The sequence below is a fragment of the Athene cunicularia genome (genome assembly GCF_003259725.1).
Source record: "Athene cunicularia isolate RWA chromosome 4 unlocalized genomic scaffold, athCun1 chr4_part1, whole genome shotgun sequence".
NCBI classification, from domain to species: domain Eukaryota; kingdom Metazoa; phylum Chordata; class Aves; order Strigiformes; family Strigidae; genus Athene; species Athene cunicularia.
Window position 1 is genome coordinate 788946 of NW_020799098.1, and position 15775 is coordinate 804720.

At 48.2% G+C, this 15775-nt stretch overlaps 1 protein-coding gene across 3 annotated transcripts in view; it reads right to left on the bottom strand.

Annotated features, from left to right (window-relative positions):
* EXOC6B (exocyst complex component 6B) overlaps positions 1-15775 on the bottom strand; it is a 158354-nt gene that overhangs the window by 140565 nt on the left and 2014 nt on the right. For all 3 annotated transcript variants that reach the window (XM_026847047.1, XM_026847046.1, XM_026847045.1), the window contains exon 2: positions 6452-6520. In XM_026847047.1, coding sequence (XP_026702848.1) covers positions 6452-6520 — 69 coding nt within the window. The remainder of the gene's footprint in view (positions 1-6451; positions 6521-15775) is intronic.

A 15775-nucleotide genomic window follows, 5' to 3' on the forward strand; every position in this document is an offset into this window, starting at 1 on the left:
GACAGGAACCCGGTGAAAATAAGTGAGGAGAAATGCCAAGCTCTGCACCTGGGAAGGAAGAACCTCTTGCAACACCACAGACTGGGGACTGAGTGCCTGGGGAGCAGCTCTGTGGATCAGGCCCAAGAGCCTTGGCAGACAGGAGCTGAACGCGGGCCAGCCGTCTGCCCTGGCAGCAGAGGCAGCCAACAGCCTCCCGGGCTGCATGAACAGGAGCAAAGCCAGTAGACGGAGGGAAGCAATCACCCCCCTCTACGCAGCACTCGTTGAGGCTGTATCTATCCCCTGCATTCAGTTTTGGGCCTCCCAAATACAGGAAAGACACCGATAAACCGGAACGAGTTCACTGGAGGCCACCAAGATGGTCGGGGGCTGGAGAACTCGCCCCACAAGCGGGAGGTTGATGGAGCTTGTTCAGCCTGGAGGAGTGACGGCTTCAGGGGGACCAGGCACCCACCTTCAACACCTACACGGAGGGCAAGGAGCAGAACAAGTCGCCCCGAGAGGTTTTGCAGTCTGGGTCCTTGAAGGTTTTAAGACCAGACTGGATAAAGCCCGGAGCAACCTGCTCTGATCTCAGAGCTGCCCCTACTTGCGGCAGGAGGTTGGACCTGAGACCTCCTGAAGGCCCATCCAATCTGAATAATGTGATGAAATTCTGAACAGAAGGAATGTATTTCCCCTGGTCAGGACTAACAGAGTTAACCACTAAGAGTGGAATCAGGGTGAAATCAGCATTAAATTTAAAATATCAGTGTATATGCAGTGATTAAGTGACTGTGCTGGGCTTTGCAAAGCCCTGGGAAAGCACGGCTGCTGTTCCTAACCTCAGGTGACAAGAAGTCTGCATCCGGGCTATTGTAGTAAACCTCCTTTTTTTTTTTTTTTTTTTTTTTTTTTTCGCTGAATATTTTAAGAATCAAGGCTGCCTATGATCATATCTAGCCAGCTTAGAATGAACACTGATTTCTTTGCTGCTTCTTTGATCGAAGCCAAGTGGTTTTCTCATGGGTAATAAGGTCACGGGGTTAAAAGAGCAATATGACAATTACAAAAGTTAAATCTATTGCCACTACAGACAGACACACTACCCAGGGTCCATTAGCACGTAGTACAGAATGGTTATCACAGGTCACTGACACCAGTTCACTCTAATGGCTTTTCCTGTGTCCTTATCAATCCAGTGCACAAAGTGTCTCACCCTCAGCCTTTCCCTATGATCTCAGAGCTGTGTTTATAGCTATCTAACTCCACCAGGCACCACTGGGTCAGCCAAGTCAGCAGACAGTGAGATATGCCAGGACACAACGATGGGACAATCTGCAAAGTGTCTGAGATGAACAAGGAGTTAGCAGAGACTTCGAGAAGGACGGGTTTTTTTTCCGCCACCACCACCTCCCCCGTCCAAAAAAAAAAAAAAAAAAAAAAAAAAGTTTTAAAGTTCCCAAGGACACCGAGGGAAAACTTTACAACCCTGATCTCAAAAATAGAAGTAAACCACAGACTTTCCATGGTACAGCTTGTGTTTCAGTATCAAATAAAAGAAACAACTAGCGTTACAAAGAGAAAGAAGAGACGTTTTCATATGAAAGAGAGGGTTGGGTAGCTCTTATTATTTGAATTGTGGTTCCTATAAGAGGCTTTCTCATCCCTTGAAAGAAGAACTTCAATTGTTTTGCCCCTTTCCCAAAGAACAAACATTTTGGTGGGGATGCTGGAGCCCCCCCAGAGAGGTGGGGAGAGGGGGGCAGGAACGACGGGCTGCGTCACAGCCACCACGGGCAAGCAGATGAGCAACCAGCCTGCCAGTTTATTAGCCCACAAAGGCAGAAAAAGGAGGATTAATGCAGGCAGCACGATCACCAGCACACTTCTAAGAGGAATTAAAAAAAAAAAAAAAAAAAAAAAAAAAAAAAAAAGGATTTAAGTGGAGGGCTGGGAGGAGACTAATGATCAACCGCCGGATTTGTGGCATCTCCCACTTCAAATGAAACCTGCTCAGCTTGGAGGTACAAAGTGGTGTTTCCCATCCTCAGCCCAACAATTTACCTTGAGTCCCTGAGCTCCGCGCAGCTAAGAGACACAAAACATTATATACTTCCCTAAAATAGGCAAGAAAAACATACCACGTGGATACAGCCTGAGCACAGTGCATGCGTTTTAATACAGAAATTTAAAGACATTTCTTCATTTAGTAAAGTGGGGCTTTTTTATTATTTGTTTCACCTTTTTTTTAGCTTTCCTAATGTACTTTGTGCATCAAAGCAGCTTTAGGGTTAGAGAGATTTGGGGTAGAAGCAATACAGCAGATAAAAACGTCAGTGGCGAGATACGACAAATTTATAGTAAATACCTGTCAACTGCTATTTATCTAAATTATCCAGCTCTGGGATTCTCCAGAAATACTTCATCAACTAGGAGGCAGCTACAGTTTTAAGCTTCTATTTACATCAGAATCTGCTCTCTTTCTTTCTTTTTTTTTTTTTTTTGGACACTTGTTCTTTACCCTAAAATAACCCCTTTGTAGCTTGGATCAAAGAGCTGGGAGTGTCAATACCAGTGTCTTCATGAACATGTTAAGAACCTCAAAGTAATTGGTAACCAATTAGCATAAAGCTAAAAAAACCCACCTAGCTAAGGCAAACCCTAAATGAGTACTAACAGGCAACAGCACTGGCTGAAGTAGGAGCTTAAGCGACTTAAATCACCGTCAGCTGCCTTTGAGACAATATCTTGGGAGCACCCTCTGTGCAAAACACTCTGACTTTTTCTGGCTTTTTTTTTTTTTTAGGAAAAAAAAAAAAAATTCCTTTCTGCTCTTCGTTCACTCTTTGCTTTCTGCCTTGCTACAGCTTACGGGAAACATGAAACAAAAACTGCTTTTCATTTTATGTTATGTAAAGCAAAGCAATTCCATGTCTTGGCCTTGAAATACAAGGCACCCAACAGCTGTTCAGATGCTCCAGCAGATAAACCATCTGGCCCAAACCTCACCTTTCCTCATTTATTTTGGATATCGATCAAAGCAACTTGAGCATTACATAGACTTTGGTCAAAGACAACATAAAAGATAAAAACGTCAATGGCAAAATCACTTCACTGAAATGTTCTTGTTTCTTCTTTATATAATAATATTACCATTTTCAACAAACTTCTCTATTAACTCAAGGAAAAGATATACCTGATACCAACAGCCTAACCATGCTGCAGATGAATGTCCTTAAATAGCACATTGCTGCTGAACAGAAAGTGAGTCGGGTTTAGTGTTTACGATCAGCTAAAACTAGACACGGACTTTGGCCAAGGAGACCAGGACAGGCCCCAAGACTCACATGTCCTGGCTCTTCTCCCCCTCCTTAACCCTTTTACGTGACGCTCGTGGCACCTGAAAAACCACCATCTCCACAGTCCCAGCTAGTCTTTTGTTAATTTTCCTCAGAAAAGGACAGTATATATTTGTCTAATATTACCAGCGTTCCCACCGAGACACCGAGGTTGTTCAGTGGTTACCGATTTGTATCAGCTTCAAACCAAGCCTGTAATTCAAAAAGCATATTTTCACACAATTCTGAGTATATTTGCTGCGTGCAGAAACCACGGGCAGGGTGAGGACTTGTTGTTCTAGTCATGGTTTAGGGACGTAAACCCAAATCATGAAATCAAAGGGTTATTTGAGCAAGGAAGGGTTATCCCTGTGTACAACTCCATGTATAACACACAAATACACTCTTGTGATGTTTTGTTCGATATCTGCAAATATTCAAAGCCTCCCCTACGCCCATATCTTCCTCAAGACACCGTCAGCCAGCTCGTTTCTCACAAGAAAAGGAATCGTGGATGAATAGTCCCATAAAGCATCTCACCAGAGCCTGTCCTCCCCGAGCCGCCACCACGCCAAGGTCCAACTCTCAATTAACCCCCGCCTGACCTTCCTTCACTTTCTTTCCCCCTCCTCTGCCCTTCCTGAGAAAGTTCAGCATTTCCTGGAAAAGTCTCCTTGCCTGTTTGATATTGTACTTCGCCTTGGTTGCTGAAGGAAGGATTTACAGGTGCCTGGCCCCCTCTGTAAGACCATGACCGAAGGCTGACCTCCCGTTACAATATGTGAACTTCTGCCCTGCTGATAAGGCTGGCAGATATGAGTAGGATTTTTCAAATAATCCTTTGGGAATTTATAAGCAGCACAGCCATAAAACCGAGGTGACTGGAAGGTCGATTTCACTAAAAATAATAAATATCTCAATGTTTATTCAACGTGGGCCTTTTTAACTGCAGGCCAAGCATTTAGATAACGCTATTGTAAATGACAAATATTAGGATTTTTTGGTAACTATTACATTATGATCCTTCCGTCTGACACTGATGTGGCTGTTTCCCTCGATGCTTGCTGGATCTCTGACATTGTTCAACCCAAGCTGGGCCTAGAAAGCCAGGGCAGGATTCAATCACAGGTCAGGAAAAGGGCAATTTTCTTGTCAGGAGCCTTCACTACAGTTGGTTACCTTTTTCTCTTGCTCTCATCTCACCAACACACCTTCTCCAGAGCTCTGCTGTGTATTTTCTCTCATTACTAGGGCTTTTGGTTGAAACAGGGAAGGAGGAGGGGGAGGAGGACTGAATGTTCTCAGCTCAGGATGGGGAGAGAGGACACTGACCCACTGGCACGAAACCCCTGCAGCAGGTTTAAGCTCACCATCACCGAGTCCACGGCACTATCCCCACCTCCAGCAGAAGACAATCCCATCCCACCTCCAGCAGAAGACAATCCCATCCCACCTCCAGCAGAAGACAATCCCAACCCACCTCCAGCAGAAGACAATCCCAATCAGATCCACCACAGAGCACCAGCCACAAGACCTGCCTTCTAGCAGCAGGAATTCCCTAAATACGCTTTGGGGGACCAACTGCTATTTCAGATGAACAAGTAAAGCAACAAGACAACAACAAAGCCCCGATGTAGAAACGAGACCATTTCAAACGTATAAAACTGTTACATCCACCAGCGAAAGCTCTTCATCCTTTTCATAACAGCTTCAGGTATAAATACACAATTAAATAAGTACCCTTGCATTAAACAAATGCACGTAAGCCACACAAATAGGATTCCTAATCCTGTTTTCGTTATACATGTTCTTCACTGAAGTTTCTCCAAATAAAGTGACACTTTGAAATCCACAAAGCGTTTCAGACCAGTTGTAATCTTCAATTAGCACACTCCCTGAACCGGGCTCCCAACGCCGGGCTGGAGGAGGCGGGTTTTGTCCAAGATAAACAGAGTAACACATTTTGGGTAGGTTAACTTTTTCATTCCAATAAAATATCATGGCACTGTAGCCAAATTACATAATTATTAACAGATGAGGGCACAAAAAGATTTTATATAAATGTTTTTTATGACAATTCTTTTCCTTTCGCAAATTCATTTGTATGTATTGCTGGAGAAACTGGCTTTAGAAGTGCCTTAAAAACAATTCTCTCTCAAGCCTGGCTCCACCGTGGAAAGGGAGGAAAGCTGTGAACAGAGCGCTCCTTTCATCTGCTGCCTGGGCTTCGGGTTGCTCAACAGCAGGAGAAGAGCCCTCTGAAAGCTCCCTCTCTCCAAAGGATGGTAAAGAACGGCTGCAAACAACACAGGTTCTCTGGGCCCGCAGACGCAAGGCTCGCACGCTGCTGGAGGCATCTCAGAAATTAAAAGTTGAAGGGTAAACTACAAAGGGCATCTTATCTGCCCTCGTTATAAATAAGTAAAAAAAAAAAAAAATCAATGCCTTATGTACTCATAATGCCTAGGAGAAAACGCAGCTCATCTAGCAGCCTACATCTTCAGAGATGGGAGCTCTCTGGAGAAGTTCTCCAGAACGTGACCCTGCTCAGAATAACCCTTTTTTAGCCAATAACCAAACGCCAACAGAGAACCGCTTCGGTGTGACCGTATGCTTCAGGCCACGCAAAGCCTGTGGGGACGCTGGGAGTGATACAGTCCAACGGTGGGTTGGGTGGGACAGCAGCAAATCTGCTCCTGTCAAACGTTTGAAAAGCAGCAAAGTTTCTCCTAAGCGCAGCAAACAATATATTTAAAACCAATTTCCCCCCCCGCAACTCCTCCAATTTCACTGAATAATGAAGCTACTGTGGTCAAAGAAGAATTTTTGGAAGAAAACTATATGACCAAGAAATTTGTATATTATAAACCCAGGCTCCACACTACTTGGAGAACACATCCCTTTGTATTTCTGCGGCCTGCAGGAAGTAACTGTGCGGTTTTTACCCAAATCCATCCATCACTGGCCTGCTTTCTACTTCAGGTAATGCACTTCCTAGCTAGGCGAACATTAATAAATGTTTTACAACCACCTCCTTCCAGCAGCATCGATGGCAGGAGCAGCACCCCGTCGCCTTCTTTAACCCACAATCCAGTGTAAGAACCAGTCTCCCGGGCAGAGTTACTTACCAGCACAGAATATATGTGCAGGCATCGGTACACGGGTGAGAAGTCCACCAGGTCCTGGGCCCCAGGCACCTAAACAACAGCAGGAGAGCAGTGTGAAACGTGCAGAACACATGTAGGTACGTGCAAGTCTAATATGTCACGCACAGGTGAGTGCAACTGCAAGGCATGCAAGTCTGACAGAGCCACACCAAGATCTCGGGTACGTAACAATCAGAGTATCAGCATCTACCTGTAGCTGTCTGTATTTGCATCTTTTAAGTTTCTCAAAGTGGGAAAATTTAATTTAATATTGCTCTCACTCCGTTTACAGTCCCCTATGAAATCACATTGCAGGCTTTAGCTCTGTTAGCCAGCTCAGCAGAGATTTAACTTGACTGTAGGCTTAAACACAATTTCAAGCATCCTGGCACAAGCCATTTTGGTACTTATGCAACAGGAGGGAAAAAAACAACCTGATTCTCTAGATATCTAGTTAGATTTTTTTTTTAAAGCACAAATTCTGTTGGTTTTTGGTGTTTTGTTTTTTTTTTTCCTTAAAAAACACACTCCACACAGACTCCACCACCTTTCAACAACACAGTGAGTCTTGCACAGGGACAAGGAAGCACATTTTTGAAGGGTGGGACGGAGGGAGGGAGGCCGAGAGGAAAGATCAAAGAAGAAATTTGCATACAAGCAGCTTGTGTCCTTTGGATATGTTCAAGCCAACACAGTATTAAGCTTGTTGGCCAAGGCATAAAGCTAAGGCAACCGTCCTTCTCCCCCAAAATCCAGAGAGGAGGGGAGTGTTCTGTTGACATGTGGTGGAAAAAAAGGGGAGAAAAGATGAAAGGGACCAATGGACAGGCCTGGGAAACATGTTTATTTTATATATTTTTAATTGTGCTTAAGAGGCCTTTCTGCTAAAAAGGAGGTAGGATGAAGAAGAGAGAAATATTTCTAGCTGGATGAGAGTACACAAGCCTCAACCAAAGCTGCCCAAAGCACCTGAGGCGAGCGGTCCTCCTCATCTAAAGTAATGGCTCCAAACAGGGGAGTGCACAAGTTATGGGCTGGAAGGGGGAAACAGGGTTTTGTTAAATCCCCTCCCGTGTAACAACGTGGAATGGGACCTGTTAATAATCTCCTCCTCGGCACTATGAAACAAGGAAAGATGCTGCGGAGACAGAGCGGTGACACACGGCATGGAGCAGCCCATCCTGCCCCCCCGCCACGCTTAGAGACCCCCAAAAAAAGGCACCAGCCCCAACCTGGGGGTGCAGGGAGGGGAAGCAGGCAGCTCACAGGGAGCAAAGAGCACAGAGGATTACTGGGGTACGGCATAGGCCTGCTCATCCCTCTCACTGGGCTTTCACAGAATCCCAGAACCATTCCAGTTGGAAAAGCTCCTTGGGATCACGGAGTCCAACCCTCAACCCGACTCTGCAAAGTTCTCCCCTACCCCACATCCCCCACAGCTCATCCCAACGGCCCTGAAACCCCCCCAGGGATGGGGACTCCCCCCTCCCCGGGCAGCCTGTTCCACTCTGGGACCACTCTTGCTGGGAAACATTTTCTCCTCCTGCCCAGCCTGACCCTCCCCTGGGGCAGTTTCCAGCCGTTCCCCTTGTCCTGACCCTGATCCCCTGGGAGCAGAGCCCAGCCCCGGCCTCTCTGCAATGTCCTGTCAGGAGCTGCAGAGAGGGATGAGGGCTCCCCTCAGCCTCCTCCTCCTCACCCTGAACACTCCCAGCTCCTTCCCTGGCTCCTCACAGGATTGATTCTCCAGCCCTTCCCCAGCCTCGTTGCCCTCCTCTGCCCTCGCTCCAGCCCCTCCAGATCTCTCTGGGATTGAGGTGCCCAAACCTGGACACAACCCTCCAGGTGTGGCCTCACCAGGGCAGAGCACAGGGCTCTGTCACCTCCCTGTCCCTGCTGGCCACACCAGTGCTGACACAAGCCAGGATGGCGATTTCCTCCCTCCCTTGCAGCGAGCACCCCAGGGTGCGCTCTGAGCAGCTCCTGCAGATGGGCAGCGGGGGTCAGGAGAAAGGAGGAAGGTTCCAAGCGAGGGACGGGGCTGGCATCACCCGTGGGACCCTTTCCACGTTGATCCTGGCTGCTCCACGTGCCCCTGCAGAAGGATGATGACTAAACCGAGGGCAGGCAGCTGTGAAACCCAGATCACCGGTCCCACTAACATCAGCTTTTACCTTTTACAAGATTATATTCGACAATTGCAAACACTAGGCAGCAGGTTTATTGCATTAATGCCAATTTTATCACGGCTTCCCAGCCGTTTATTTTCCATTTGCAGTCTCCTAGGCCTTCTAATGCTCCCTAAATAGCTCCCAAGTCCAGATTTCAGGCAGTTTGTAGACTCCTCGGGGTAGAGATTCTGCCTCGCCGCACCCCTCCAGCACCGAGAGCAATCGGTCTGCAGTTGGTAAAACAGTAAAACACTTCAGGCTGAGAAATCCCCGATTGCAAAACTGCTGGAGATGGCTAAAGCAGATGGGGATGTATCAGCACTCACTCGACCCAGCCATCCTCCGGCGACCACCATCAGCGTGGGGAAGCTGGACTGGATGGACCCGAGTCCACCCCGTGTTTTTCTAAGGGAGGAGAGATCTGTCATCCCTTCACAACATCATCAAAGCAGGCGATGTTTTCCTATGAATTTGAATTCAGGATCAAACGGTTTTGCTCCTCTTGGATTTGGGGCACTAGTTGAACATGGTCCACGGAGAAATATTTCTGATAAAGATTTGTGAAATCAGGATATTGCCAAAAACGGAGTCTACTCCCCCAGAGAAATTCTTTCAAAGCAGACTGAAACATTTTCACAGTCTCTGATCTTCTGCAAAAACTTTTAAGCCCACACACACACACACACACACACACTCTCACAAAAAAATCTGCTGGCCTGTTCTGCAGAGTTAACATCTCTGAGACATTAAGAGCTTTACAACTGCTAATCTAGGTAGAACACTATCAGACGTGGAAGTGCAAGTCCTGGACCACAAGAAAGCTTTTTTGCAGACAGAAGGCCAAGCACCCAAAACCTGTGCTCAGGTTTTACGCAGGATAGAAACCTACAATATATTTTTAAGGAAAAGAACAGACCACCTCTTCCATATATAGCCATAGCCCTACAACAGAAGAAATAATAATCCTACCGTTTGAAATCTTTCCAGACTAACCAATACAGGCCTTTGAATATACAGAATATATGAAATTATCTCTGTGGCTAGTTCAACACATTGCACAATGTAAACATATCTAATATTTACATATTTAGATATTCATCTAATATTTAGATAATTAGACATATCTAAAAATCCAGGCTTAGCACATCCCCTTCAGCAGTGACTTGATTTTCTTAGCCAAAGCTGCCAGCGTTCAAAAAATAAATAAATCTTTGATTTTTGAAACCTGATGATGAAATGAGAACTAGAGCCGCCCCAACAACAGGACTGATTACTCCCCTGACATCTCTCCTTCAGTCTAATCTTTTTTTTAATTTATTTTTCTTTTGATTTGCAGAACAAAGAATTTATTCATCTTGTCCAAAATTCTCCCAGTCCACAAAACATCAGCTTCACAAAGCTCATTCCCAAGTCCTGCATCCAGCACGTCCCCGGTGCTGGGAGCAGAGGCAGACCTGTCAGTCTCTGTAAACAGCCAACCCTTCTCTTCTTGAAAGAACATTTTCAGTCAGGTTAAACACTGACTGTAGCGAATTTAACCCATGGAAGGCAAGTTTGCCATGGAAATGTTTAACTGTGGCTGCCACCAACACGAGGCTGGCCCTGAGTTAAGGCGTGCTCTGGTCTGGCTTTAGATAATTTGTGATACGACAGCTTGAATCTCTGATCCTTGTTACGCTTTGATGTAAAGACACGACACAAGCACAGATACATTCTCCCTTCTTTCAGTGAGGGGAAAAAAGCCTGCAGACTTTAAACACCAGGACAGGTGGTTTACGATGCACACGTGGCAGAAAACATCCGTTCATCGACAGAATAAAACTGCTGCTGAAAGCAGTGTTGGTTCTGCACTGCATCCAGCCCAGGATCCTCAGCACAAGACAGACATGGACCTGTTGGAGGGAGTCTGCAGGAGGCCACGGAGATGCTCAGGGGGCTGGAGCCCCCCCTGTGAGGACAGGCTGGGAGAGTTGGGGGGTTCAGCTGGAGAAGGCTCAGGGGAGACCTTAGAGCGGCCCCCCAGGGCTGAAAGGGGGCTTATAAGAAAGATCATTGAATCCCAGACTGGTTTGGGTTGAAGGGACCTTAAAGCCCATCCAGTCCCACCCCCTGCCCCGGGCAGGGCCACCTTCCACCAGCCCAGGTTGCCCAAAGCCCCGTCCAACCTGGCCTTGAACCCTTCCAGGGAGGGGGCAGCCACAGCTTCTCTGGGCAGCCTGTGCCAGGGCCTCACCCCCCTCACAGGGAACAATTTCTGCCTTAGATCTGATCTAAATCTCCCTCTGTCAGTTTAACCCCGTTCCCCCTCGTCCTATCCCTCCCCGTGATGACGAGTCCCTCTCCCCTTTCCTGTAGCCCCCTTTAGGTATCAGGAGGCTGCTAGAAGGTCTCCCCGGAGCCTTCTCTTCTCTTTGGCTAAGATGGGAACAGACTTTTTAACAGGGCCAATTAAAATAGCAATGGGACAAGGCGTAAAGGCTTTAAATTAAGAGGGTAGATTCAAACTAGATATAAATAATAAATCATTTACAATGTGGCTGGTGAAACACTGGCAGAGGTTGCCCAGAGAGGTGGTAGATGTCCCCTCCCTGGAAGGGTTCAAGGCCAGGTTGGACGGGGCTTTGGGCAACCTGGGCTGGTGGAAGGTGGCCCTGCCCGGGGCAGGGGCGTGGGACTGGATGAACTTAAAGGTCCCTTCCAACCCAAACCCTCCTGTGATTCACCAAGTATCTTTGGGTCCCAGCAGCCAGGAGGCACTTTACCCCACGCTGAAAGGAGGTACAGAACAAACCCTGCTGTGGATTTGTTACATCTCGTGGGGTCTTGACGCCCTTTGGGTGTCCCAGTGTGTCCCGTGGCTGAACCTCAGGGGAAAAAAACGGAATGTATTTGCACAGTCAGGAGTATGCTCAGGATACCGTGACACTGGAAGTGGCCAGATGGTGCTGCAGACTAACTGATCTCACTCTGGCTCACGTTATAGACAAGAGGCAGACAGCTTTGTCTGGAAATAGAGAGGTTTCTCGCAGTGTCCAAGATGGTTTTTTTTGCATAATTGCTATTGGAAGCAAACAGAAGGTGGAGGCTCATGGCACCTAACAAAGCCATTTATCAGGGAAAAATAAGGGAGCTCTCTGCGGTTCCTCCCTCTAACTCCCAAAACTTTGTAAGAAATCTGATTCATTTACTTAGAGAATTACAACTTACAACTTACTCCTACAGTCAGGTCAACCTGAAAGAACGCCAGAAGCGTGATGAATTCTGGCTACACCTCCCACCTGCTGATGTCCAGAGTGCCAAACTCCTCCAAATAGAAAACTGCCTGGAATTTGTTGACTTGTTCTTCAAAAACAGTTGAGCAGCCGTTACTCTGAAGCGTGATGTCCTTCTTTAGAACTTCCCCTCTCTCACAAAGGAGCACCAGGGAGTCCAGCTCGACCCAACCACTTCACAGACACCTGACCAGTCATTGTTAGGGACAAGAACAAGGCACAACGCGGGTGAGTTTGTCCTGCTGTATTCAACAGGCTTGAAGAAAAAAAAAAATCACTGAAAATGAGAAGAATCTGGATGAGCTTTGTAGTTTTCTGGATGCTTTTTACTACAAAGGGAACAGCTGGCACAAACTGAACAGACCGCGGAGCTACTCACTGTGAAATGCAAATTCTCCTTTTGCAATTTGACATTCATAAAAACTGAATTGGAGCCCTGTCCCAGCTCCCTCTGCAGCTGGGCCTGCTCCCACCTCAGCGAGGCGCCTGGACTTCAGGGGGACAAGGCTGGACCGTGAGGTCTCCAAACTGGAGAACGCTGATGGAGCCGAGAACCACGTCCTGTATTTGTCCTCCTGAATGCGGCTGGCAGAGCTCTCTGATGCTGCTCCAAGGGAGAGGATGACCTACACTGGAATACATGAAACAGTAAAAGGAAAACCCTTCTGCTCTTTCTTCCCTTTCAAAGCTTTTCCTATAAATTTTACTGTGGGATGAAGGGGTTGCTCCATATGGGTGAGCAATCACGGGATCTCCAGAACAGATCATGCAGCTTATGTGGAGAACTCCCAAACACAGCTTGCTCAAGAGCCTCAAATATCTCCTAGAGGAAAAAAAAACCACAACTTATCCCACTATTTCCAGCCTATACACCAGGATCAGGAGTTCTCCTGCCTAAACTTAACCAGAAACACCCAGGGCCATCCTGCTTTTAGCCCTGAGCAGGAGTGGGTGCAAGGCACCCTTCACTCCTCCCTTCCCATATTCAACCAGCATTCGCTGCCCATCTTCCAAATCCAAACCTGCACTTACTGGTTGTTTTTACTGGCTGTGACACGTTCAAGAGCAAGAGCTACCAGTCTTTGGATGCTTCAGGATCATTTCATTACTTGCCTATGGACTTTATTCTAACAAGGGTCTGCCTTTTCTATCTCTAGGTTTTCTTGTTAGCAGTATTTCATATTTCCTCAAGAAGAAATTAGATGGGGCATGAGGAGAAAATGTTTCCCAGCAAGAGTGGTCCGAGAGTGGAACAGGCTGCCCAGGGAGGGGGGAGTCCCCATCCCTGGGGGGGTTTCAGGGCCGTTGGGATGAGCTGTGGGGGATGTGGGGTAGGGGAGAACTTTGCAGAGTCGGGCTGAGGGTTGGACTCGCTGGTCCCGAGGGGCTTTTCCAACCAGAATGGTTCTGGGGTTCTGTGAGAACACTAAGCCTCAGCAAGCTTGGTGAGGGGCAGTACAGTCCCTGCAAGTCCAGGAAGCCTTCTTCAGCGCTCCAGACCACGGGGGCTGTGTGGGAAATGAGATAGAGTTCGCTCAGGACACTTAATACAAATCATTTGAAGCAACGAGGATTAACTTTGGAGACTCAAATGCTGTATTAAGAGTATTTTAACTCTCCCTTTTGTCACCGCACAGGCGGAGAGTCACACTTAAAATGTGGAAAGCTAGGAATGAAGCCATCAACCATAAAAACCAAATTTTTCTCTTTAGAGAACCCTCACCCAAGAACCTCCCAGTTTACAAACTGCACTGGTTTGGGCTGGGGTGGTGTATTCATTCTCTTCACTGCAGCCCGTATGTGTCATCAAAACGGTGTTGATAACACACCAGGGGTTTAGCTATTGCTAAAGCACCAAGACCTTTCTCTGGTTCTTCCTCTGCATGCCCCAGCGAGGAGGCTGGGGCTGGGCAGGGGGATGGAAGGGGACACGGCTGGGCCAGCTGAGCCCAAATGACTGACGGGATCTTCTGTACCACGTAATGCCACGCTCAGGCATAAAACTGGGGTAAAAGGGGGGAGATTTTTTAAAAAGTATCCATTGCCTGACACTGGCTGGGCATCAGTCTGTGGGTGGAAGGTAGTGGGTGATTTCCTTTCTCTTCATTTATTAAACTGTCTTTATCTTGAACCACAAGTTTTCTTTTTTTTACCCTTCACACTCTCTCCTCAGTTCTTCTGAGGGACTGGAGGGGAGTGAGCCACTGGGTGAGGGCTACACACTCACAGAGCAGAATCACAGAATCGTTTAGGTTGGAAAGGAACTTTAAGATCATGGAGTCCAGCCATTAACCCAACTCTGCCAAGGCCACCACTGAACCATGTTCCCAAGCACCACATCGACACGTCTTTTAAATACTCCAGGCATCGTGACTCCACCACTTCCCTGGGCAGCCTGTTCCAATGATTGACAACCCTTTCAGTGAAGAAATTGTTCCTAATATCCAGCTTAAACCTTCCCTGGTGCAACTTGAGGGTGTTTCCTCTTGACCTATCACTTGTTACTTGGGAGATCAACGCACACCTTGCTCCAATCTCTTTTCAGGCAGTTGCAGAGGGCCAGGAGGTCTCCCCTCAGCCTCCTCTTCTCCAGACTGAATCCCCCCAGTTCCCCCAGCCGCTCCCCAGCAGACCTGTGCTCCAGACCCTGCCCCAGCTCCGTTGCCCTTCTCTGGCCATGCTCGAGTCATTCAATGGCCTTTTTGGGGTGAGGGGTCCAACACTGAACCCCCTCAGCGAGGGGCGGCCTCCCCAGTGCCGAGCCCAGGGCTCAGATCCCTTCCCTGTCCCTGCTGGCCACGCCAGTGCTGACACCAGCCAGGATGCCACTGGCCTTCTTGGCCACCTGGGCACACCACCAGCTCATATTCAGCCAACTGTTGACCAACACCCCCAGATCCTTTCCCACCAGGCAACTCTCCCACCGCTCTGCCCCAAGCCTGTAGCATTGTGTGGGGTTATTGTGCCCCAACTGCAGGACCCAGCACTGAGCCTTGTTAAACCTTGTACAGTTGGCCTCAGCCCATCGCTCCAGTCTCTCTAGATCCCTCTGTAGACCCTTCCTACCCTCCAGCACATCAACACTCCTGTCCAACTCAGTGTTGTCTGTGAACTTCCTGAGGGTGCACTCGATCCCCTTGTCCAGACCACTGATGAAGAAATTAAACAGAACTAGCCCCAGTACCGAGCCCTGGGGAACACTGGGCTGCCAACTGGGTTTACTTCCATTCGCCAAAACACTTTTGATCTCAGCTGTCCAGGCAGTTTTTTACCCAGCAAAGAGTGTGCCTACCCAAGCCACAAGCAGCCAGTTTCTCCAGGGGAACGCTGTGAGAAAGTGTTTTAGAGGCTTTACTAAAGTCCAGGTAGACAAGACCCCCAGCTGACAGATGCAGCCTTCAGGGACACGTGAGACTCCTTCAGACTGACTGGCTCTATTTCCAGATGAGAGATCTCTTTGTACTAATAAAGAAAACATTTTCCTTCCAAAAAAGTTAAAGACCCGTAGGAGGCAGGAGCACGGGGGAGAGCTAAGCTCGTCGGGAACCAAACGGCTCTCCATCCCTTCTCTCCGCAGCATAACAGTGGGAAGGGGGCTGAGGGCTCCCTCGGCCGGGCCGAGCAGGGAGGGGGCTCCTGCGGGTGCTGCCCCCGCCGCGCTCCGTTTCATCACCACGGACAGCGGCCCCGGGCCCTGCCCGCACTGTCCTGCCCGCACCGCTCACCCTGCCCGCACTGCCCGCACCGCTCACCCTGCCCGCACTGCCCTGCCCGCACCGCTCACCCTGCCCGCACTGTCCTGTCCGCACTGCTCACCCTGCCCGCACTGCCCGCACTGTCCTGCCCGCACCGCTCACCCTGCC